A 26,742-nucleotide genomic window follows, 5' to 3' on the forward strand; every position below is an offset into this window, starting at 1 on the left:
GTTTGACCACAGTCTTTAGGGAGGAAGGTGTCCTCCGTCAAACCAAAAAAAATCTTTGAATTTGAAGTGGCATAGATTCTTTTATCGCCAAAATCTACACACACACGAGAGAGTGGCGGCTCGTAACTTTTAAGTGTACTAGAGTGCTAATTTTACAAAAAATGGCATTATCGATGTTGCTGTATCCGAAAATGATTTTAAATTTTTTTTTTTAAATTTCGGTTTTTTGTATTAAGATTTTCAGGAAATTTCAGTATGGTCGTGCGCCGCACGGATTTCCTGAAAATCTTCATACAAAAAACCGTTTTCAGACACAACAACACCAATAATGTCGAATTTGTCAAACTTAGCACTCTATCAAACTCAAAAGTCACGAGCCGCCACTGATACGAGAACCATGAAGATAAAATCGAATATGGAATACATTTTTTTTCTCGATCAAAAATAAACGATTCTACACGTTTTCCAATTTTGAAATTGAACGCTGACCCTAGATAGGTACCTTCACCTACGTCCAGTTCATCCGCAAAACGGAAAAAAAACTTTTCAATTCTTTGTGTAGCCTTTATCGATACATTGTTTTTCACAAAATCCTGCAGCGTCGCATTTCCCAGAAAATCAGCTTGCACGAGTGATCTCATTTACCCTGTGTATACAGAAATCGGCTTTGAGCGAAAAATACTTGTGAAATTCTGAATACACTTTATTTTTATTTGAGTTTATTTCAGAACCATTGTGAAAAATATTATCTGTACAAGTCTTTCACTTCTGACATTCTATTTATTTTGTACCCTTTCCTATAAAGCGATACACGATTCGATATTTAACTGAGCGTAGCGAAGTCCCATTTCAACTGGACAATTTTGCATATCATATATCCGTTAATTTGTTTGTTATATTTCAATTCCGATTCAAGTTTAATCTATAATGTGCCACTAGCCAATAAGCACAAACGAAAAAAAATTCTGAACCTTATCAGCTGATTTATTTAAAATACTCATATGGTATAATCTAAAATTATTACTTAAATGTTAGATTATATTATACGATATAAAAAAAGTACGAAAATAGAATCAGCAGGTGCACGTCGTGTTTCATTAAATTTAAATAGATAGGTATTTAAGTACGTACTTAAAAATCATTTAGGTAGGTACTTTTTTTTTTTTTTTTTACAGTAATACCGCACAAGAGTCCCAACTGCTCCCGTCTGGAGCCAGTGAGACTATGGCATCCCCAATTGGGGTATGTTGTGAGGCTGAGGGTATTGGGGAGGGGAGGGAGATGGGGAAGAGGAAGGTGGGGAAGTACCTGGCTATTCAGATCTGGTCACCAAACACGGCTAAAGCCATTTCAAGCAACGTTTCAATTCTGAATGGTGGTCTTACACCAGGGCGATACTGAGAGTATCTTCCACTCTGGAACGTGCCGCAAATATACTGTATAACTATATATTATTTTAAATTAATTAATTGTGAAATAACACAAATTAATCAAATAAAATTTATTTGCGCACGCCGGGTTCGAACCCGCGACCTTCGGATCTGTAGTCAAAAGCGTATACCACTAGACCACGCCGGCCGTCATGTCACGTCGTTACTTAAATTAATTAGAAAAGAAATTTTTTATTTTTATTTAAAATAATAGAAAATTAAAAATATTAAATATTAATTTCTGAACGCGAGGTCCACCGTTAGTGGTTTATTTATGGGTCTACTATTCACAGAACTATTAGTTTATTGGGTACGTTGTGAAAAATAATAGTTAAGTAATTCTCTAACCATCACACCTTTTTCCTGGAAAGATAAGAGAAGAGGATAGACCGTCACAAATCTTACACAACTACCTGGCACCACTATTGGCTTCATTTACATTTATGCGTAGTCTCCTTCATACTACTCTTTTGTTGTTCGTAGATACCTATTCTTGACAAGCAATCGTCACCAAATAATCAAAGTTGCTGAGCCATTTGCAAGTTATTGAATTCTTAGTTACAAGTTTCACTATTTTGATTCGTCCAATTTCGAAGTACATTTATTCAAATTATTTAGAGCAAGTCAGAAGTCTTTTTTTTGTATTTTTATTTATTTTTTGAAAAAAATCATATTAATCAAAGCTCTTGATGGAAACGAGATCGCATGTTAAAAGTAGTTATGTTGATCTAAATAGCACACGAAGAATCAATATTAGAGGCGGGTTTGTGTACCGCCGCCCCGGGAACCATTTATCGGATAACTAACACATCTGCCATAGGTCACACCAAGTGGCAAGCTACTTTTGTTGATTTAGCAGGGGTGTCCAGGATGCGCCTGCCCATCAGCTTCGTAGCGTGCCAGATCGGGAGAGGCTGGGTCGAATATTTGGGGGAGACCCTTCGACCTCTCTCGACAATCGCCTTGGTCACTCCTGGATACATTGATCCCTAGATTCCTACCCAACCCTCATAAATGTTATTTTTCCAGAACTTCCCCACCTTCCTTCGACCCTCTATACAGCATCCCCAAAGATGACAAAGGAAAAAAAATTCCCTCAGTGCCTCATGCGTAGGGTAAATGCGAAGAAAAATAGTCTAATTTCATGACTTTAGAGCTTTCTTCACATTAACAAATTTACAAATACATATATTTCTAATATTATTATATTTTTCATTTACTTTACAAAAAAGTACCTAATAACATATTAAATTCGCAGGACACAAAATAATTATTATGATACATTTTTTTCCTGGTAACATCATAATTTAAAGTTAAATAAATTTTCCACTCCATTATGATCTATTTTGAGTAGCAAGTAGTACATAATTTCGAATGAAACAAAGAGTTGCAAAATGCTTTACAAATGCGACATGTTTGCCTAGATTTACATTCCTCCCTAGGGGTGGCGCGCACCCCTTTGTGGACCGATGTTGGGAAATAACGAATGGAAAAACAAATTCAATTTCACTTCGCGTTAACCAATATCGACTAAGCCTCAAATTTCCATATTGTTTTCGTGATAATCTGCCCTCTGCAGCGGAGAGCGTTTTTTCAAGAGATGGATATCAATTTTCTGATAAAGCTATTTCCGAGAAATTGATTTTCAAATGATATCTACAATCCAGTTTCCACACGTTTAAAATTACACATGCTTTTATCAAATACGAGCTGACGTGTACCCAGCATTGCTCTGGGTTATAAAAGGCTTTGAGTAAATTTTTGGAGGTTGTGAATTATATTATGGGAGAACATTGAAAAATAATAAATATTAATCATATCATAAAACCTTTTATCTTATTACTAGTGAAATATATATGTATATCACACATTGTAAAAATTTTTTTTCGAATAAATATAATTAAAAATATATATATATATATATATTGTACCTAAAAACTCGGTCTATTTTTAAGAATAAAATTACTCTACAGAATTGAAAAAGTTTACTTTTTTAAAGTATTTTTTTCACTTGATCATGTCACGTCTTTCTCAGGCATTTTTTACCATTCACTTCATGTAGTATCATAACATACACATTGTTACGTTTAAAAAACTACATTAATTCTGCCTTAATTCGACACCCTCTCACTTCACTGCAGAGATAATGTGTTAAGTATTCCCTGACTTCTTCCACTTTTAACCCTAGAAGCCTAATCTATTTTATAGGTACATAAAGCCTTAACATACGTCTCAGAGGCGTGCACATGTAAATGACAGCCTGTTGGCCAAAATATACTTACTTATGCCTTATTCTTTGATGGAAAGTTAAGGTTCGTATATAAACTAATAATAAATCACAGTTTTATCAATGAAAACTACTATCACGGGTATTTAATACAACGAATCAAATCATTATGCTTATATTCAAACGAAAAAATCATCATCTTCTAAAATCAACTTAAACATATGTTTTTTTTTGATAAATTTATATTTTTTTTTAACATTAATTTCTTATTCTCAGGGCAAACATTAAAAGTAATCATGCTTTTAATTACTAGCTTTACTTTTAGAGCAATCTACATAGACATCAACTTTGTGCTCAGAAAATACTGACTTTTAGCACTTACAGCACACTAATTTCGATATTCTATTTTTTTAGCAGCAAAAAGCTCAGTGTTTATGTTTGTTTGGGCTCTGGTTCTCGTGCCTGAAGTTTATTACCGAAATCAGTAGGTTTTGAGAGAATTTGGCTTATATTTTGTCTTTTTATCTATATAAGTCGGAGTTTCAAGTCTCATCTCCATCCAAGGCTTAACCGAATCTGTGCTGAGTTGTTTAATGAATTCTCTTTTGTTTGATGGTTTATTTGATCATTTCGTAGCAATAAATTACAGCAGAATTGACAAAAGCCATGTTCAAGATGTCATAGAATACAGTCATTGACCATCTATTAGTTTTGCGGCTGCACCACATTGAGGAGCACATTCGATCAAATGTATCTACTCCTCCTTTTGTTTGGTTCTAGAAATGAATCATGTCTGGTTTGCCACTTGAATTATTAATTATTGCATTTTCATCACAAGATAAAAGGTAAACCATATTTGCAGGTGGTTTGTACAATAGAAGTGTCAGAGGGCCATCAAAACAAAACGTAGAATTGCCAACAGGTCGAGATATCGAGTTCTTCAATTTTTTTGTGAATTTCCCGCTTATTTGATCGAATATTGCCCAGTAGATTTAATTTGTAATTTGAGCTGGTCCTCGAGAGGTGCGGATTTTATTCATAGCTGAAGTTCTGTGCGATGATTGACCCCTATTTGTTGACCAAACATCCCGCGTCCATTCTTACCGCGAAGAGTATTTCTATAAAACGATAATTTTACCCTGAGTTGGCAGATTGCAAAGCATGAGCAGCATCAAATGCTAGGTCTGCTTTTGAAATTTTGAGTCGGCTTCTTCAAAGGGAGCAGATTCTTGTAAAGGGAAAGATTCTTCAGTAACATAGTTATTCTCATCTTCGCTTTGAATGTCGTCCAAACAGGCTGTCTTCGTCTTCAGGAGCTGATTCTCCCAGAGAAATACTATCTTCTTAGTGTAAGATTTTCAAAATATCGTTACTATTTAATATATTAGACCATGACATATTGGTATCTGAAACAATGCCAAAATAAACATAAAATGGATGAAAAATTAACAAAAGTAAAAACATATAATCTTAGTTAAAAGTTACACAAAGCCTAAACATACGTCTCGCAGGCGTACTATACCTCAAAAAGTCAAAAATGGCTGGACTTACCTTAGTGATGCAGGTACCATCGGCGAGCTTCTGTCGGCCACTGAGTTGGTTAAAGACCACGAGGCGCTAACTTCAACCGTTAGAAAGAGAAATAGAATTTAAGATTGTGTGTACGCCTCGCAGGCGTAGATAAGGCTTCTAGGGTTAAGACTCCTCTAAATACTCTTTACACTAATAAGTACAAACTTTGAATTTTCAGCAAAATCAGTCTAGTAGTTTTTGTAGATTATTGGGGACAAAAAAATAAACCTTCATTTTTATATACAAAAATAATTTATCACACCGACTACGTGCAAACAAACAATGTTTTCATACTTCCAACGTTGACTGCAATATACTTAGCCAAGTAAAAAACAAGCGATCACTTACCGTTTTCTGTCGAATTTTATTCTACTTAAGTAAAGCAAAAATATTGTATTAATATTATTAAAAATATTTATTTAAAAGAGAAATTTATATTACTTCGTAGGTACACTTTGTTTGTCCTTTCCAACTGGAAGAAGGTGTCCATTTCACAGGATTATTGAAAAATAAAAATGATCGAATACCTGAAGGCAATGATAAAATAAACCGATAAGTTTACAAAAGTTATTTTCCATTATTTTAAAGTTTCTGCTATAATAACTGAGTAATTATTTTACCTCCACTTACAACAGTCCACAATTATAAAATCCGGTTATTTAAGAACGAAATTCAAAACAGTCAACGAAGGAAAACGGAGCAAATTATTTTAATTATTATGTAGTTGGCTAAAATAGAAAATATTATCTAAACATTGAAAACATTATCACCCATTGTCAAATGAAAAATGTGAAATAGAATAGAGCGTGACTGGGAATTGATGATCCCCGGTTACAAATATATAAATAAAAATGGAAACCTATACCTATAACCTATTTATCTTAGATTGCAATTTAATTCGGTCGTTTAATTTTAAAATCAAGAATAATAACGAATAATCAGAGATAACAGCAGAAAATGCGAATTAAGATATTTGCATAATGATGTAAGTCAAAGTATGATACAGTTAAAAATGATGGATGTTGATATGATAAAATTAGCTCGCCGATCAGAAAAATGCCTACGCAAGGCATCTTAGATTCAATTCCCAGGCAATCTTAGATTCAATTCCCAGATGCGGCCGAATCTTTAATTCTTTTCTGTTAATATTTTTGGTTTGAGAATGGTTAATATTATCTTCAATGATTAAATATTACAATTAAAAATTCAATTATTCAACTATAAAAAACAATCAATTTTTTTGTTAAGAAACTCAAGTAATAAATAGAATATTGATGAAAAAGAAAAATTATTAGACACTTTTTTGTTGTTTGTTTTTGGGGTGTTATGCCGTGTTGCGCTAACTCCTTCTTTGGCCGGCGTTTCGAACAGCGTTGCAGTGTCCATCATCAGGGCAGTTTCGGTAGATCCGAAGATGTGTCACATGTGAAATGTTAAGAAATTTAAAAAAATGCAAAAAAAATAATTTTAAAACCCTAGCCCCCCCTTAACGGAGAGTACAAACAACTCCAAAAATGTCATTATCATGGAATCCTGCCAGAAGTTCAGAGTGTTGTTGATGCTTTCCCGTATTTTTCTGTAGATATTATTATCGTATATTATTGCTTTATTATTGTAAATTTTTTTAGAATGTGTAGGATTGCACAAACCTCCCCACAATTCAATATAATCTCGTTATTATTATTATTGTTTTAAATTCAAAAACTTATTTGATTTCAATTTAAACAGCATCAATTCACAAAGTTATTGCTACCTACAAAATACATTTTCAGTTTTGTTTAAAAAAACCGAACAACAATTATAATACCTCCTTTGAAAGCCCAGCTACACTACTCGCGAAGTTGATCGAAGTTGACCGAATACGATAGTGTGGGCACGAACTTCACTTCGCTTCGGGCAACTTCGCTTCGCTTCGCCCGACTTCCGATTGTTGTCGGTAAATGCGCCCGAGTCAAAGGACTGGCCTGCAATTCTGGAGTGCGCCGTCTTCGAGTGAAAAACTACTAGTCGTCGCGACTAACTTTTTCGAATGTTTCAATTTTACGTATTCTTGAGCGTCGAATGGTCGAAGTTGGTAGAAGAGATGATTATATTGGCACCCCTGTGAATATTGTCTATGTTCCTGATGTTTTTGGGATTTCTATGGTGTGACTGTTAAACAGACAACAGTTATTCGTTATTCAAAACAGAAATGGCTGCGGGACATATTACAAATTGCCAAAAGCAACTCTTAATTGAGCTTTTAAGCTCCGATAAAGACTTAGTAAGTGGGAAATTTTCACCCACTTTTACATTTGCGGAATCCGCGCGGCAAAACAAAAATTGTCAGCTAGACTAAATTTTGACAGCCAATTCCATAGAAACGCCAACAACCTACCACTCGCTGCCCTGTTTCTACTGGTTATACCCAATAGTTGTTGTGTGGAATGACTTTTTCGTTTGGCGTCGAAGTATGTACCTTCGACCAATTTCGGGAATAGCAACGACGACCAACGTACGTACTTTCGACGGCGATTACGAGCGCCCTCGATTCAGGAATAGAGCCCCTGGACTGAGTTACTCGCGAAGTTGCACGAGTGTGTAGGCACGCACTTCGAACTTCGGCTAACTTCGTCGAGGACTTCGTCGAAGCGTCGAAGCGAGTAGTGTAGCTGACGCTTTACGCATTTCAATATAACGAGAGGTTTCGCTGTTTTATTTAAAAGTTAAATCGAAAAAAAAAACATTTTAAAATCGAAACTTGTTTGTTTTCTCAATTTTTTCATTGAACCTTATTCTTTATGAAAGTGCCTTGTGCTCCCATAAAGTTCCTAATTTGGCTTTTAGTGTTTGCATATTATTTTGGTTTTTGCTACATTATTCATAGGTTTGTGCTCCATTTATTAACAAGTTTCATAAGAAAAACATATATACTTAAGCACTGCGCCATTTTGTCACCTTGGTTGGACAGGGTTTTAACTTCACTACACCTTGGTCTGAGGTATTAAGTGTCAAAGCTTGCAAATACGATTTCTTTTTATTTATTTAACAATCTCTGATTTTTAGTTTGAATGAATATTTAAATAGGAAGTACTTACATTATTTGTCATTTTGGAACGTACCTAAACATGCAGATAAAACTACAGTTAGGACATAATAATTAATTTAAAAGGTTCTAATGCCATATCAAGACAAAACCACGTCATCTTTAAATATTTTCCTTAAAAATAGAAACAAAAATACACAGTAGATTACGAGAGTTCATCTTTGCAAATATTGACACAAACAAAACGCAGTAAGCCATAGTTAGAACCATATCCATTCAAACTGATGAACTACGCTGCGCTTTGTAAAAACGATCAACTGTCAGATACAAAAAAAACGGCGATTGCAAAAGGTTGTATGTGGTGTTAGAACCTTGTAAAGCTTTTTTCTGAAAAACAACTCAGATGGATCTGAATTTTTTTTTGGATATGGAAATAAAAAGATGGAATGGTTTTGCATTAAAAGGTGATTTTTGAAAAATGTAACTTTTAAAACCATGTCCAATCAAGGTGACGATATAAATTGAATCATCTAATTATAACTACCTATATAATTTTAGTGCCAAGATACGGTGACCTTATTTATTGGATAATTTGTATAGCGCCGCTTTTGTGAGATATCACCTCAGGGGCGCTTTACAGTTGATGCAGGTATTACAAAAAATATAAATATTACAAAAATAGAGTGAAGTTAAGTTAAGTAAAATGAAGTATAGTAACAGTTGACACGAAGATAGAAGATGGAGACTCTGCAGCAAGAATCCTAGGTGGTGAAGAAACTGGTCCAGCTGCTGCAGCGGAAGAGTCCACCGCGTCCACCAACAGTGCCAGCACGAGGTTCGTCATCCGTTCAGGCATGTGTCTGCTGCTAATAAAGCGCTGACACACTATCCTCTCACAGATACCAGACCTTGGCAGCACCGCTGTGACGTTCTACGAAGATAAAAGATGGAGACTTTGCAGCAAGAATCCTAGGTGGTGAAGGAACTGGACCAGCTGCTGCAGCAAGAGAGTCCACCGCGTCCAACAACAGCGTCCAGGTATATATCTGCTGCTAATAATAAAGCGCTGACACCTCACATGGATAAGAGACCCTGGCAGCACCGCTGTCCATCATTTATCTCCATGTAATCCTGTTCCTGGTAATTGTTAAAGTGGTGCATTCTGCCCTTCAATAAAAATCGACAGTTAATAAATTACCCTGGGCTTAGAAAAAAAACTTGCCACGGTCCAAACTTCCCCAGTTTCCGGAATTACGTTGAAAACCTCTAGAGTTCATTTACCGATCGCCGTTCGTTTCGAATGTCCAATATTTTTGAGCAAATGTCCGATTATTCACCTTTAAAACACTGCACTCAAATCACATATTATAAAGTTCTAATAATTATAAAGTTTATTTTTATTTAAGTTCAAATGTTGATTGATTGATTTCACAAATAATTTCGAAGGGATGTTGCCTCATTTCCCTTGAAAATACTAAAAAAATACAAAGCGGTTGTAGGACGCGTTAGGACGCGTCCTGCTGCCACGAAGGGCGCTATACTACTCTTACGACCTTATGGTATAAATACATTTTCTAATAATAATAATGAAATAATAATATAACTTAGCGATTGGACTAATTCGGAAAATACTTTATCGTTAATTACTTAATTGATACTTATTCAGTTAAGTTATTTAATAAGTACTTAATCAAAAATGGTTCTAGTTCAAATTCACTCCTAAAAAAAAAAGTTATATAAAATCACACCCATAAATATGTTTAAATTTATTAATTAATTAATTCTTACTTGCTCAATATTTAGTATGTAACAAAATTCTATATATGTAAACCTGCACATATAGATGACCAGAGAAATTTCAATTGTTGCTATTATATATATTTTCCTTTTGCATAATGTTATTCTATTTACCTTATAATTAGTGTTAATCGCTCACCAAGAACCAGCACAAGAACCAGTTTCTTATTTGGTGAGATTGCGGTTATAAATATATTTTGTACCGATATGTTATTTGGTGACCGCAAATAATACCATCACAATGATAATTCATCACATTATCATTCATCACATCCTTAAAAAGTTATATAAAGTCATGGAAAGTGATGAAACAAAAACTTTATTAATTGGGTTAAGTAGGTTAGGTTAGGTTATTTTTTTTTCATCGTTTCTAATGACTTTATATCACTTTTTAAAAGTGTGTTGAATTGTCACCGTATTGAATTTTCATGGAACCATATTATTTATAACTAAGCGGATTGGTTTTTAAATACCTACTAATAAAATTTTAGGATTTTAGAGATATTTTGGTTTTGCTTTAATAAGATATAATTAGAAACATACTTTTTTGGACGCGAGGTCTACTGTCTACATAACTACTCGTTATGTACATTATAAGTAAAACGTATGTTTGTTACAAGACATTAAGAACGGCGTAAAAGATTCCTTAATTTTTTTTAAGAATCAAAAGGATGTCCTTGTAAAAGCTTTACTGAGACAGTTGATTGATACTAATTGAGACCAATACCTTTTAACTGACATGAAAATTTAACTGGACGGCGAACATTTCCACGGAATTTTGAAAATACGTTTCATTTTCTGTAATGATTGTTGTTTTATTTTCTTTCTCTTCTTCAAACAATCGTTAGTCCTGACATTTTTTACTAGACAGTAAAAAGAAATCTATGTTTAGTTATTTTATTTGATTTTAAGTGATTTGAATTGGACCTTTTTTTGAAATTGGTTACTTATATAGATACATCTTACCTACACCGGAGGCGCTTAAGAAAATAATTTCCCATTTAATCTGTGGGGATGCTGTGTGGATAGTTTTTTTAGGGAAAGGACGGAAGGAAGTAAACAGTCTCTCCACGCAGTAGGTGGGCAAACGGATCAGCCGCTAGGCACCCCATGAATTTGGGTCACTAAGTCACCAAATATAGCAAACCATTTGTAATGACATATGACAGGGGTGTTGGTTATACAATAAATGATTTTCCGGAGCAACGGTACCCATATCAGCCTCCAAAATGACAATTTCTCAATCAAAGTTTTACAACATTTGGAGACTCTAAACCCACATTTTACAACATTTGGTCTTTCGAGCCGGATTTAAACCAGCAGCGCCCCATGGAGTGAGAATCCAGCAACATATACGTGTGTACATTGTACATGTACATGTAGAATACCGGTATAAATAAAGAATACACTACGTCATACGTTGATTGTCGATATCGATAATTATTCGACTCAGTAATAATATCCACATCACCACCGGCAGACATTATTATTTTGAAAATATCTAAAGTTTTATCCACAAAATGATTGCCAAAAACTTCAATCATCAGTCATTTTAACAATATTAATAGGACGTCGTATTTCTTCTGAAAAAATAAATAAATCGAGAAATTCTAAACTCTAGGAAAAATTTCCAATGTCGCAAAACAATGTCGGAAAAAGGTTTATGGGTAACGTGTTAACGTCCCTTGGCGCCCTGTTGTTGTAAAAGGGAAACTTAATTATGATTTATATGACAGTGAACGAAATGACTGTCAGAAAATACGCATAAATCAACAAATTTAATTGGAAAAATGGTAAAAAAGATTTTAGAATTATGTAAGTATTTCGTGTCTGATTTTATTTATATTCAAATTTATTTTATGATCCCTGTTTGTTAAAAAGAATTGATAGGATGATTATTTGAATTCTCATTACCGTACCTAAAACGGAAACCATTTGGGAGGTAAGGATGAGTACCGTCGCCCCAGGAACCACTTATGACAACCAACACCTCTGTCATAGGTCATCCTACGTGGTGAGCCATGTTTCGTGACTATTTTAACATTTGCTACCGTGGGATTAAGTGGCGATAAATAAAAGTAAGGATGGGCTTATTACCTAGAAATAAAAATATTTAAGAAAACTAAAATATATTACCACCAAAAAAACATAATAAAAACGAAATTAATTAGCATCCTACTATTAAATCTGTCTGGCAAAGGGCTTGCATAGGTAAAATAAAGGTGTGATACCAGTTTGTTCCTGATGCGAATCAGTAGATTCCGGTTCTTCACAGCAACTGTCCCAGTCTACAATTTATCCAAAAAATAACGCTGTAGTCCAATGCAAAACATCCTCACGCTGCTGGTCTCCAAAAGGATCCCACTCAACTAATCCAGGTCGGCAGATGCCATCCGATTTTATCAGTCATCAATCATGATGCTCACAAAAATTGGCAAATGTGTTCGTCGAACCTCAGCCAAGAGGAATGCCCGCTGCTTTGGGCTGGTAATCAAAGAATGGCCACTGCTTACAATGCAAATCACAGATTCTTGCTCCCTCAGGTTTGTAAACTCTCAAAATCAAAATTCCAGGGCTGTCAATTTGAATTATATATAAAAATGTGTAGATAATTAAAGGTCCCACAGACCAAGACCATAGATGCGATGTAAGTAAAGTGATGCACACACCTTTGTTACAAATCTTATATGTAACACATTAGCTCCACACAGGAGGCTCTAAGAAAAATTATTCCTCTGTTGGCCTTTTGAGGAAGGGTGAAAAAGAAGTTTGGGAAGGGAAAATGGCGAAGGTGTCGGTAGAAACCTGGGGATCAGTGTATCCAGGAGTGACGGACGTATGAATCCATCCCTCACACTGCGGTGCAAAGCGATGTTCTGATATAGTCATGCTTGATATGTCAAAAAGTCTCCCTCAACCAGTCTCTCACGATCTCGCCTGTTACGCAGTTGATGGGCTAACAAACGATTACAAACATATATTTATGGAAAATCTAGAGAATAACATTTTTAACTGTAAATCGCCATTATTAAAGAATGGGTTATTGTGGAAGAGATATGTCGATGATGTTTTCTGTATTTGGACAGGTACTGAGCGCCAATTTGATTCCTTCCTAAAACTTATAAACTCTTTTCATAAAAAAATTAAATTCACAATAGAAATAGGAACTAATTACAGCTTAAACTTTTTAAATCTTACTCTATCAATCATTAACAGTAAAATAGAATTTAAAATTTATCGTAAACCCACTTACACTGATACAACTATTAATAATTCATCTAACCATCCCATCTCCCACAAAAATTCAGCTTTCCATTCCATGATTCATAGATTAGTTACCGTCCCGTTATCAAATTCCAACTTTTTATTAGAATAAGCAACGATTAAACAAATCACGATTAATAATGGCTGTAATGTAAATATGGTCAATAACATCCTAAATCAAAAATTTAAAAGATTATCGACAAGTAAATTTATATTTAACAGCTTCCTTCATAATAATAATACTTCGACTAATAATAATCAACCTCAACAATGGCGTAGAATTTTGTAAATCAATAATCTCTCTCAAAAAAGCATAAAAAACCTCCCACCAGATATGAAACCAGCTTTTTACACTAACAATAGTATAGGTAAATTTTTGATGAACGTTAAGGACAAAGAACATCGGTTAAATCACTCAGGTATTTACTCACTGCAATGTAGTGACTGTCCCGCGTTTTACATAGGCAAAACAGCCTGTAATATCAACACGCGAGTCAAAGAACACCTAAGATGCTTAAACAGTAATGGGTTCCCCGAATTTGCAAATCATCTCATAGCAATCAACCATACGTTTGACAAAAATACTTGCGTCAGTCTATTACATAAAAACGGAATAGGTCTTAGGTTGGATAACTTAGAGGCGCTAGAGTTAAGGAAAGCCAAAAACATCAATAGCAAAGTCATCAACAACTAAATAAACCTAAATAAAAGTCCTCTACTCAGATTGTTCCCTATTGACAAAGAGCACTCGCCTCTCAATCTTCCACCTATCCCTACCTCTTCCACTGTAGCTCAGACAGTCCACTCACCGTGATATCAACACATGTTAATTTAGATTTTAGAAGTTTAGTATTATACTGCCCTGATAAAGCTACGGTTGTACCGAAACCCGGTCGGCATTAAGTATTTACCTATAAATGATGTTTACTAAGTTATTGTTTAATTTTAAACTCATCAAATGAATTCAGGCATCCGTCTTAAGTCATCAAACATAAAGAATGACTAAGCAGGGATGTCGGGTTCAGGTTTGAGGGATGATATTTCTCCAGGTCTTTATTTGTCTGCTCAATGTTTGTTCGTTTTCCTCATATTTCTTGAATGGTCTTTTATCACTGAATTATTTTATGATGGAACTAAAAAACAGATTATTTTTAGTAAGATTTTTTATTGTATTGTTTCAGGGACCAGTATTCGCCAGCAAGCCAAGAGTTGGAGAGCAGAACATAAGGCAGCCAGGACTCTCGGGATCATCATGGGGGTGTTTTTGATATGTTGGCTACCTTTCTTTCTGTGGTAAGATAGTTCTTTCATTCAAATTAAAAATATGTTAAAAATCTAGAAAACGTTCTTAGGTTACGAATAACCTATAAAAAAATTGAAAATCTCCTAATACCACCACAGAAAGCGGAAAATGTTGCTTGTATTATGCTTATTTACGGAATCATAGGTTGGGGAGGATCTTATAAAAACAACCTAAACTCAGTAAAAGTCTCGCAAAAAATTATTATAAAAGTAATACTTAAAAAAAACTCTACTTTCCCAACAAAATTGCTTTTTAAATTGTTTCCAGTACCAAATATTGATGATATATTTAAGCAAACTTCCATTATAAAAATGTGTAAAGAAAAAAATAACACAGAATATCAAGAATTTTACAAACTCATGAGAAATGGAAATCAATTTATTACGCCAATCTTTAAAACAACTCAAATGCAAAACCATTATATTTACCAAGCCATAAAAAACTACAATAATCTCCCTTCCGAATTGCGCTGTATTATGAACCAACAAGAACAAATAAATAAAATCAAACTTTTTTTCCAAAAAAACTATTATATAATATATATTATTATATTATTATTATTATATCTCATTATGAATTATGAATCTAAGTAAGAATCGTGGCTCCCTTATCAGGCACAAGAGCTCCTCTTTTCTGATAAGGTATACATGACCAATATTATGAACCTTAATATTATATCTTGCAAAATATGTATGTATTTATGTAACCCATATGATGTATATTAAAATAATAAAAAAAAAAAAAAAAAAAAAAAAAATTATGACGAAGGACCGGAGAATCACTTTCTAAAACGTGGTCAGAACTTTTTTGCGGAATTCAAGAAATTTGCTTGCACGATTTTAAGTGTTTTGAAAACTTATAATTTGTAAAAAAATATTAAATTGTTTTAGGCAATAATTGTTTACCTGAAATATCCCTACATTTTGAAACAATCTCCTATAATATTATTTCCTATTACATTTTATCCAATAATTGTTGAATGAAATAGTAGTAAATATTGAATTATTTGGCGGGTCTGCAATAAGCCTACGTAGCAAACTGGTTTAGAGCAGCTGACCATCAGAAGGCTGTGGGTTCAATACCCGTCGGTGGCATTTATTTTTACCCGGTAGATTTTTTCAATTTGCATGGGTTTTTCAGGCGAATATTTTTTTATAATAATTTGCTATAATTTATGTTATGCATGAAAAACCTTGCCTAGTATTATATTTTTTCCACACTTAAAACAGTATTACATTCAAATTCTTTGCTTAAAAAATACCCGTCCGAATAGAATGATATAGCCCAAGACTGGGCCCGAAATGATCCCATGTTATGACGAATGATATTGCCTAATTGGGGCCCCGAAATGATCCCATATTATAAAGAATGATATCACCCTAGGCCTGGCCCAAAATGATCCCATATTATAAAGAATCATATTGCCCAAGGGCGGGCCCCAAATGATCCCAATAGAGAATGATATTGCCCAAGGGCGAGCCCGAAATTATCCCATATTATAAATAATGATATTGCCCAAGGGCTGGCCCGAAATGATCCCATATTATAAAGAATGATATTGCCCAAGGGCAGGCCCAAAATGTTCCAATATCATAAATAATGATATTGCTAAGCGCGGGTCCGAAATGATCTAATATTATAAATAATGATATTGCCAAGTGCGGGCCCGAAATGATCCTATATAATAAATAATGATTTTGCCCAAGAGCGGGCAGGAAATGATGCCATATTTTCAAAAAATCTTTGCGCGTTATATTATACGAGGCGTATCCAGAAAGTAAGTGTACTGAGGCTCTCACGACCAAATGAATTTTATTTTCGACATGTTGGCTACACTTACGTGTAGCCTGACTCTTCCCCTCGGCAACGAGACAGGTTAAAGGTCAGTACGTTCAGAAGTGTCGACGCGACAACAAGTTTCGTGAAAAATGTCAATCCAATCTCCCGCCAAGTGCGAAATACATATCATCAATGAGTAGAGATGGCAAAATTTAGCATTAATTTTCAGATTTTTTAGCATTAACAATTGGAAATTTAGCGTTTTATAGCATTTTGAGGCATAATTTAGCGTTTTGTAGCAAAATAGAAAAAAATGTATTTTCTGAATGTTTTTAGCGCATATTTTAAGTATTTTTGGTAAAATATATGTTTAACCTTCATTTGCAAGTATTTCCATGTGAAAGATTATAAATAATTAATTTTAATATTTAAGGAATAAGGAAGGAAACTCTAAGTACGGGTCGAACACAAACACAACAAATGCAGATTGCGATTAACATCAATAGGCGTAATTTATTTCGCACTATTTGTGTAGTGTCAAAAAGCAATTTTAGCCTACAGTACAAAAATATTAAATATTTACACATAAAATAGTAACAAAATTATAAAAAATCGTAATGTAAATATCGATTTTTTGAAATTCTCACATATTATTTTAACACCCGGTATTTTCGGGAAATTCGCGCCTATTTCGCTAAATAGAATAATTTAGTTGAAATACAGCCAAAATCACGTTTTCGCGTTAATTCGCAAAATAGAAATCACTGAAAACACTTTCAAATGCCTTGAAACGCAAAGAAAACTTATAAATGCCCTATTTTCGAAACAAAAATATTTTTTCGCGTTATTAGTTAAAACGAAATTTTGCCATCTCTATCAATGAAGTGAAAACTGCATATGGTGATACAGCTATAAATCGTACGAGTGTGTACAAGTAGTATCGCGAGTTTAAAAACGGTTTTCATCTCTTCACCCCCCGTCAAAAAGTTCAAAACCACAATTTCAGCCAAGAAAATCATGGCATCCGTGTTTTGGGACAGTCAAGGCATAATTTTGAATGAAAAGCTGCCTCAAGGGGAGACCATCAACTCTGCAAAATACTGTAAGACCATAAAAAAATTGCTGAAGGCGATTCAAAACAAGAGGAGAGGCATGCTGACAAAGGGAGTCAGCCTGCTGCACGACAATGCCAGACTACACACGGCCAACGTCACGAAGGAACTGCTTGCCTCGTTTAAATGGGATGTCCTAAACCACCTCGTGCATTCCCCTGACCAAGATCCTTCAGATTATTATCTCTTCACCTCCCTGAAGCTGTACATGGGTGGAAAAAGGTTTTCAACCGATGGGGAGGTAAAAGAGGAGGTGGAGAAGTGGACGAAGGGATTGGCGGGAAACTTCTTCGATGAAGGCATCAAAAATCGATACCCCGCTTCATACCTGCATTGAGAGGAATGGCGACTATGTCTAAAAATAGCTTACATATGTACTACGGTAACCATGTAATTTTTGTTTCAATAAAAAAATTTGTAACCTACAAAAATTCAGTACACTTACTTTCTGGATACGCCTCGTACTTTCTGTGTTACGAAACAGTTCATGCAAAACATGATTAGCTAGAGTTTTTATAAAAAAAAATATTATTGTATATGGTTTTTATTATAAAAATAAGTTATAAAGATTTTGTTTTTTACACAAAACTAACAGTTTCTTTAGAAATAGTGATTTTCATTTAAAATAAGTTTAAGTTACGTATGACATAATTATCTTTAGCCATAGACGTTTTGATGTATCGCCTAATTTGATGAAGATCATTTAGATAGAGAAAAAAAATAATGTCATTTGGAAAAGACCAGATTTTTTCATGACTATCCGAGAACTCTTTGTACCCTCTTTTTTAATCTCCGATTGAACTTTGTTCATGACCAAAGGGTTGCACCCTATTAAAAAGAATACGAGGTTCCTTTTTTATATTTTGTGCAGAAAATATTCCATCTTTGTGGTTTGTACTCGTATAACCGATTATGTTTTAATTTTCGTGTACATTTATTCATCAAACGTAGTTAAGAATTAAAACAATAAACCAATCAAAAGTTTAACATGGACACCGCAGAAAAAAAATCTATATAAGTGTGAAGTGGGTGGGTCCGTACGCCTGAAATAAGCTCAATTTTTTCTTACTTTTTCATAAGAATACTGCACAAGAGTCCCAACTGCTCCTAACCGTTTCAAGCCAAAGTCAAATCATAAAATTCAAATCTGGTTCTTATTTGAAAATTAACTGGATTTTTTTTTTAAATGTGGAATAGCAAAAGAGTCCCAACTGCTCACAATCTTCTGGAGCCAGTGAGACTATGGCGTCCCCATTTTTAATTATTTTTTATTTATTTTCGGGAAATGGACAGTTTACATTTAAACAGTTTTTCTTGTTAAGTGAGTGGGGATGGGAAGGAGAAGCGAAATAGAAAAGTAGTAGAGTTCCTAGCTATTCAGATCTGGTCACCAAATTTGTCTAAAGCCATTTTTTTTCTTCAGAAGATAAACAATTTCTATGACCTGTCTTGCAGGTCTTTTAAAATTTTGGTGACATCCGTTTTCTTTCAAATTTGTGTACGTAACACCTCCATGAACTATCTGTTCAGTGTAGACAGTTTTTTCTGTAATCATTTTTTCCTTAAGAAAATGTTTTATTCAGACTAGACCGTATTCTCCAAAGAATAAATTATTAAATTTATTGAATCTGTAAGGAGATAAAATTATAATCGAAAGAATTAGTATTTCCTGAAGACGATTCCTTCCGTTTAGAACGGTTTTAGGGAGTGTTCTTTTAAATCATTTTTTTTAAATTAAAAGCCTTACAGTAAATTTCAGTCGGTAGTGTTTGGTTAAAAGATTTGATCGCTTAAAAGAAGATTTTTTGTAAAATAATTGGTTTGGCGGCGTTCGAAATGTTTGAATAGTCTAGTACCAAATAAAGCGTAAATCGAATCATCATTTTGGAAGGCGGGTGCGAGAACCGCCCGCGCCGCTCCGGGACCATCAATTGGACAACCAACATCTCTGACATGGTGGTTTACCACGTTTGGTGTCTAGCAGGGGCGATCGTGTTCATGGGGTAAGGTTTGTCAAGTGGATGCGTCTTCCCACCAGGGAGGGAGATCTATTCATCTCTCCAGCCGGAATCTCTCGATTCATACTTCTGTCACTCTTTGACATATTGACTACCAGTTTCCTAACCACCTCTCTACCCTTGTCCTTCCCAGAACCTTCTCTCCTTCATTTCCGTAAAAAACCCTCCACACAGAATCCTAGAAGATGACATAGACCCTGAGGGATTTTTTGAAGCAGTTAATTAGGAGGGGAAGTAAATAAAAATATCACACATATAAAATATAACACATATAAAATATCACACACATAAAATATCACACATATAAAATATCACACGTATAAAATATCAATCATATAAAATATCACACGTATAAAATATCACACAAATAAAATATCACACAAGTAGAACGTTCGGGGAGATAAAAAATATTTACACAAGTCAAGGACCTCAGTTGATCGTTTTTTTTAAAAATAATATTAATGAAGTGTCTTATCAGACGCATTGTCCTATTTTCGTTACTAGTAATTTACTGTGTTTTGTTTTTTTTTGTATTGGTATTCAGTTAGTTACTATTTGTAAGTTAATTATATTTATACATTCCATAAATGCAAATGATAACTTGCACTGGTTTAAGTATTGCTGGAGTGAGATAGTTTTAAAATTTATTCTGTATCAAAACTTTAATTAAAGTGCTTACTTAGATTTAAAACTTGAAATACCTGTCCCAAAAGAAACAAACCACACAAGAGTCAACTGATCCCAACTGTCTGGGAACAGGGAGACTATGGTATCTCCAATCAGAGTATATTGTGAGGCTGTAGGTAGTGGGAACGGGAAAGAGATGGAGAAAAGGTCGGGGAAGTACCTGGCTATTCAGATCTGGTCACCAAACACGGCCAAATCCATTTCAAGCACCGTTTCAATTCTGAATGGCGGTCTTACACCAGGGCGATACTGAGAGTACCTTCCACTCTGGAACGTGCCGAAAATATAATATATCCTTTTTTAATGAGTACTTTTTGAAATAACATTAATTGCCTTACCCCTCGACCATGGAAGCCATTAAAAGTACAGTAGCCTTTGATTGTGAAAAATCATTTGTAAAGCCATTTCAGTCGGATACATTATTTGATTAATGAGATCAATTTTGACAGTAAAGTCTAGTCAAATTAGTAAGGTGAGATAAAGTCTGGTATAATGCAGTCTATTGGTTAGGTTAGGTTAAGTTTGTACAAACAAAAGCTCACCTTGATTAAAATGGTAAAGGTTTAGTAAACATCCCGCGACCTTTAGTATAGAGCAAACCACTTCGGTACGAAATTGTACCAACGTACTGCTAGTCAATATACTATCTACGTGTGTCTGCAATTTAGAAGCGATATTTCGCCGAATATCTAATGATGGGTTGTTTCACAAAATTTAAACAGTTCATCATATTTCAAAGTTAAGTTCTGTGAGGATTCTATCCAAGTTCTGTAATTATTGTAAAGAAACTGGCACATAATGATACAATAACAGAACTTGAATAGAACTATCAAAGAAAATGAAAATTGATTTTGAAATTTCATGAATTTTTCAGATTATGTGAAAAAATCTGTAATAATTTTTGTTTGCTTAAATCGTTTTATCTAATCATCTCCTTTTTCCAGGTACGTTATAACATCCCTATGCGGCGACGCCTGCCACTGTCCTGACGTGGTGGTAGGAATGCTGTTCTGGATCGGCTACTTCAACTCGGCGCTCAACCCGCTGATCTACGCCTATTTCAACCGCGACTTCAGGGAGGCTTTCAAGAATACCCTCCAGTGCGCCTTCCCCTGTTTGCAGTGCTGGAAAACGTCCCCCTCGTCGCAGTATGTGTGAGGGGATGAAAACACAAAGCCAAAGTCGTAGCAATAATAAAAATGAAGTTTCAATTTTTCTTTGTGTTGAATACAATGTTTTTTTTCCACATCTCCGGTGACATCTATGGCATGTGGTCTATAATAAAAGACTTTGAACCAAAATAATTTGAATTAATGTAAATGTTTGCCAGAAAATTTAGCAAATCTTAGATGTGTTGATATGGCGTGCTGTTCGTTGTAACAGATTCACATACGCATGACTTAAGGTGACTGGCCAGTAAAATTATGTGAGTCATCAAATATTTTATCATGTTACTGAAATCAAATTGTATCACTAATGAATTTAGCCCTAAAAGTGGTTTTATCTAAGGTGTGTGAAATGATTGTGTATATTTTTGAAGTTGAAGCTTTTATCAGCTTTTTAACCAACTAACATAACCTAACCCAACTTAAGCTAGACATTTTGGACTTTTAGACGACCATTTCTTTAGATACACGGATTTTACTAGTATAGTCGTTGTTTCGTGACGCTCAGTTGTTTTAACGCTTTTTAGCTCCAACCAATAAGGAGGCTAGAATTCAAATTTTACTGGTTTGAATCTGCGCAGTGTGGCTTTGAGTTGAATCGAGCCACCCTCGCAGTAACAAAAACGTCAGCTAATCTTTGACAGTTTGACAAAAACACCGTACCGAGAAAACAACCGATGTTTCAAGTCAATTTTTAGCCGGAGTTATAATTAGTTCAATCTTATACGAGTGTCTGTGAATTCCTCCACCATACAAGCGCTGCTAAAATAACATCTCATCGAGCATCACAATCAATTCTTCCGTAAGTCACATTTGCGAATACCTATCTTTTTGGTTCAGCAAACGGAGCGTTAATTTACCTAAGCACATACCTGCCTAAATTATGACCATTATAATCTTGCCCATGTGTCGATAGATATAATCTTACACATTACGCAATTATAGCACATTGAATAAAATTTGAATCCTAGCCTCCGTATTGGTTGGAGCCAAAAAAGCGATAAAACAATTCAGCGTCACTAAGCAGTCGTAGATTTACCAATTTTCGGGCTTTTGAAGATACATACTTGCAAATTGTCACAAGATAGTGAGAATGCTGCTTTTTTATTATTTGTTTTAGGTGTAGATAAATTGTATAATATAACAATTATTATTGAATGTGACCGCACATCACTGTTATGTAAATGTCGTACCGAATTCACATAAATTTGATAGATGTAATAAATACGTAACAAATTAGCACAAATCTAAATATCCTCTTTAAACTGGAGGTGTAAGCAAAAAGCTTCTAATTTGATGTTCATTGTCATTTGTCTTAGGTAAAGAAGAAAAAAAAAATTGTATTTGCCTTGCTTATTTTATCTAGATTACATAAAAATACTGAATAGATAATACACACTAAAATTGCCCTCCATGTAAATTTGGTTGGAAAACAAGTTCAACACTGAATTAGTACCCCAATTTAGCTCTGTCTCTCTAAGACTTGCCTGATAACATTTTTCGCCATCCCAATTGATCAAAATTCAGATTTCATAATGATGATGAAACGTGGAACCGTATTTAAAATTTTATCAATGAATGGTCTGACTTTTGGATCAGGAAACACTCCTATAAGTCATTTCTTGTGATCTTCTTTACCATATGAAAAAAAAATTATTACATCAGATAATGGGAAAGTTGAGTAGAATGAGATAAGTACAGCTACAGGAGGGTGTAAGTGGGGATAGAAAGGAAATTAAGTAGGTTTTAAAGAGAAAATATAAATTTTAATTGTTTTCGATTACAAACCTGTAATTAACTACAGCTCTCTAAATTTAAAAGGTTTCCAGATAATCTTATGTAACCCCACCAACCCTTAAATGTAGAAAACGAGTTACTAAACTTTTAAATCAGTAGTTTCAGATAAGCAATATATAAGCATCTAATGTTATATTTCCTCCAATATTTCGCTCTATACTTCACATTTTCATTCTACCGAGGTAAGAAGAACAAAGCATCTTACATCTCAATTTATATTTTCTAGATTGGCCAGTTTTTCATTAATATCTATTGATATATCGTAAATATTAAAAAAAACCTTAACACTTTGTATAAACCTTACTCAATATTGTCGCAACACTGAAAATAAGATCGTATTAAGTTCAAACACAGGTTTTGGTTATTTTTTTGATAGATATTTTTTGATTTTGTTAAATAAATTTTGGTTTTTGCTAACATGCGTTTGTATTGACGATATCATCATCAAAACACATTTGAAAAATAAATCGTAACCACCAACAAAAATTAATTATATTTTAACTATGGTTTTGCCTTCAGTATATGATATTATATAATACCACATGTGTGTAAATGCATACAATGTTGTCTGGGCTGAATTCATTCCTCGTCTCGCAAGTCGACAAGTCAATGTCGTGGCTGCATCCGAGTGGTTCAGCTCTCCACTCAATGAACGATGATTGCCGATAATCGGCGACTTCCTTGTAACATGTTTTTCATTTTCCTTTTTCATAATTTTTATTTTTCTCTAATGCAATAATTAATTAAATCTCATGTTATGTGGTAGATAAACTGGATAAAAAAAACAAACTCCAGTCCTATTGGATTAAAAACTTTAATAAAAAAAGGATTACTTATAATTCGTGCCATAGTCATTTATTCTCATTTCAAAAATAACAACGATCAGCATAGCCTGAGGACAGTTTTCTAGCCTCTTAGCAATGCAAATAAACAACTAGTACATATTTAATGACGAAACTAGGTGCCATAAGCCTGATCCAAGTCTTGGTTAGAATAATAGCTTCGATCCATTACAGAATCGTGAAATACACATTCAGCTTCGAACTCATTTAAAATGACGAGAAGTGGCTGAATGTAAGGGAGGAAAGGATGTGTGGGTGTTTGTATAAGAACCCATCAACCGCCCACTTTTCATGGGTATGTAGCACATTTTATGTTCACCTAATTAATAAAGGTCCTTCCTTTTTCATAGGTCTAAGATGGTTTATTTTGTGAATAACGGTTTGTTAAGAAAATTTAACCACGTACGTAGTACGTATGTGTTTGTGACTGGGTTGCAAATATATCTTAATCTCAGGAGTGTCAAAGGTTCCGTATCTCTTATTAATATAATTTTATTTCAGACCGTAACCTCATTATTTTATACAGATTCAATAATCATTGTACTTTTGTCCATGTACAGAGGTTTGATTGCGGAACAAATAAGTGATTTTTCAAATGTAATTTATTTTATTACTAAAATCTCAGCAGTTCAGATCAGATCAGATCCAAGTGTCAGGATGTTGTGGGACTACTTTATTTCCCTCCACATTTTTTTTTTTTTTTTTTTTTTTCTAAAAAGAAAGACAAACATTCCCGGGTCACGGATAACCCAACAATGTTTGAAAATCTCCTACTACCACCACAGAAAGCCGAAAATGTTGCTTGTGTTGTGATGGAGGACTTAGCCAGCCGAGGAATCGAACACGCGACGCTCGGGTGAGACCCAAGCGCTATGCCCACTCAACCACTGACCGGTCAATGACATGTGGCAATACTAACACGGAGACGGTGGCAGAAAGAGTGGTAGTACTGGCGGTTGAATTGAACGCTAAAACAGGAATGAAGATTCCTCTTCTCATGCTTGCTTGCGCATAGCAGCGAATTAATTCGCGTTAGTATTGCCACATGTGGGGAGAAATAAAGCAGTCCCGCAATGTTTTCATGATTATCCGTGCTTGTTTGCCAAAATCTATTATATCCGGTTAAAGTTTTGCCTTTGGTAGAGGAATTCAATGCCATTCAATTAGGTTAATAACGTACAATGGAATGCGTATCTTTTGATTTCCCAGCTGGCAGTCATGTATACAGGTACTTAAGTTATTATTTTATTATATTTTAAATTATATTATTATTTAATTTTAATAAATAATTTATCAATGAGCTATGTCTGCTTTGTAATCATAAAAGTTGTTTCGCCTTCTGAAGACATTAATAAACTGTATGGCTTATAAAAAAAATCAATGTTTGTGACATGATGTTGTCTATCCTGATTATTAATTGGAAATAGTATGCTTTTGTGTTTGTAAAGTAATATAAAAATAAAAATATAATCCTTAGAATGTTGTGAAAACGAGTAAGTAATTATTAAGTAATAATATGCAATATTAGGTCATTAAGTCATATTTAAAGTAAACAGTCTGTAAGGTTTTTGTAGTAAAATAATGATTATTTAAAAAATACTATTTATGATAGCACGAGTACGTACTTGCTTGTCCTGTGATTTAGCGATATTCTAGAATAGAATTGAGAGTATTGAAGTATTGAATACTTAAAGCTTAAAGCCCAAAACATTCTATTAAAAAATTAAAATAATTTTTTCTCACCGTGCTTAATTAAGCTAAAACCTTTGATTTACATTGACTACGAGCATATTTTGATAGAAAATGAACGACCAGTTCAACAAAACACAAAATATAACTTTAATGTCAACCTACCAGCATAAAAATATTACACAATAATTGTTTTTTTTTTCAACTTGATAACTTGTGAAAAAAAAATTAAATTCTCGTATTTCTCAGAAATCAAAGAATTTTTCGCAGAAAATAATAAAAGCCCTGTCGACAGGGTTATTTTTACTGGAATAATAATATTCGAAAAGGTTTAGTTATTCGTTAGACTTTTATGAATTCGATTTTGTTGGAGAATTTCAATGGAATTTTGTACAAAGAGTTTACTGTCCAATGTCACAAAAATTCGGTTCATCCTTTTGATTCAATCAACTCTTTTGTATGTTGCAATCGAAGGAAGATTTTTTTAAATCGTTGAATATTTCATAGAATTGATTTTATTTACAGATATCATATTGAAAGGGAAGCAGTAAAAATTTAGCATTATTACTATTTCTGACATATTTTTCAAATGTCGCCCTCTTCACAAAGGAATCAAAAACTTAAATAAAAAATAAGACAATACAAAACAATACAGTGAAACGTATAAAAAACTATTTTTGATTTATAATATTGCAATTTTATGTTCTTATACGAAAGTTGTTTTAGAATGGCAAGAAAAAATCATGTATTTAAAATAATGATTTATTTTTGGTGTTTAATTAACAAATACATTTAAATCTCTTGTACGATTGATTCAAAACGTCTCTGGTCATTTTTAAAGAAGTCGTTACTAGTTCTGAAGGGAAGCGTCATTTTAAATGGAAATTCATCGGAGATTATTGGATAGAGATAGGACATCTGATGGAGTAAGACCAGAAGGGTTGGATTGGAAAAAGCCTTCAAACCCAACTCTTGAATATGTTGTAATGTTCAATCAAGCAGTCCAATGACATTCTCTCAGCAAATGACACGAA

The 26,742-nt window shown here is 34.0% G+C and overlaps 1 protein-coding gene across 1 annotated transcript in view; it reads left to right on the forward strand.

Moving 5' to 3' along the window:
- The window catches only part of LOC149411418 (octopamine receptor beta-1R-like), a 402,754-nt gene extending 381,382 nt beyond the window's left edge, over positions 1–21,372 (forward strand). Inside the window, exons 2-3 of the mRNA XM_089646785.1 lie at positions 14,497–14,608; positions 21,159–21,372. Coding sequence (XP_089502911.1) covers positions 14,497–14,608; positions 21,159–21,372 — 326 coding nt within the window. The remainder of the gene's footprint in view (positions 1–14,496; positions 14,609–21,158) is intronic.
- Positions 21,373–26,742: the final 5,370 nt, after the last annotated feature.

This window comes from Hesperophylax consimilis, chromosome 25 (genome assembly GCF_061612785.1).
Source record: "Hesperophylax consimilis isolate HC1 chromosome 25, BYU_Hcon_1.0, whole genome shotgun sequence".
NCBI lineage: Eukaryota > Metazoa > Arthropoda > Insecta > Trichoptera > Limnephilidae > Hesperophylax > Hesperophylax consimilis.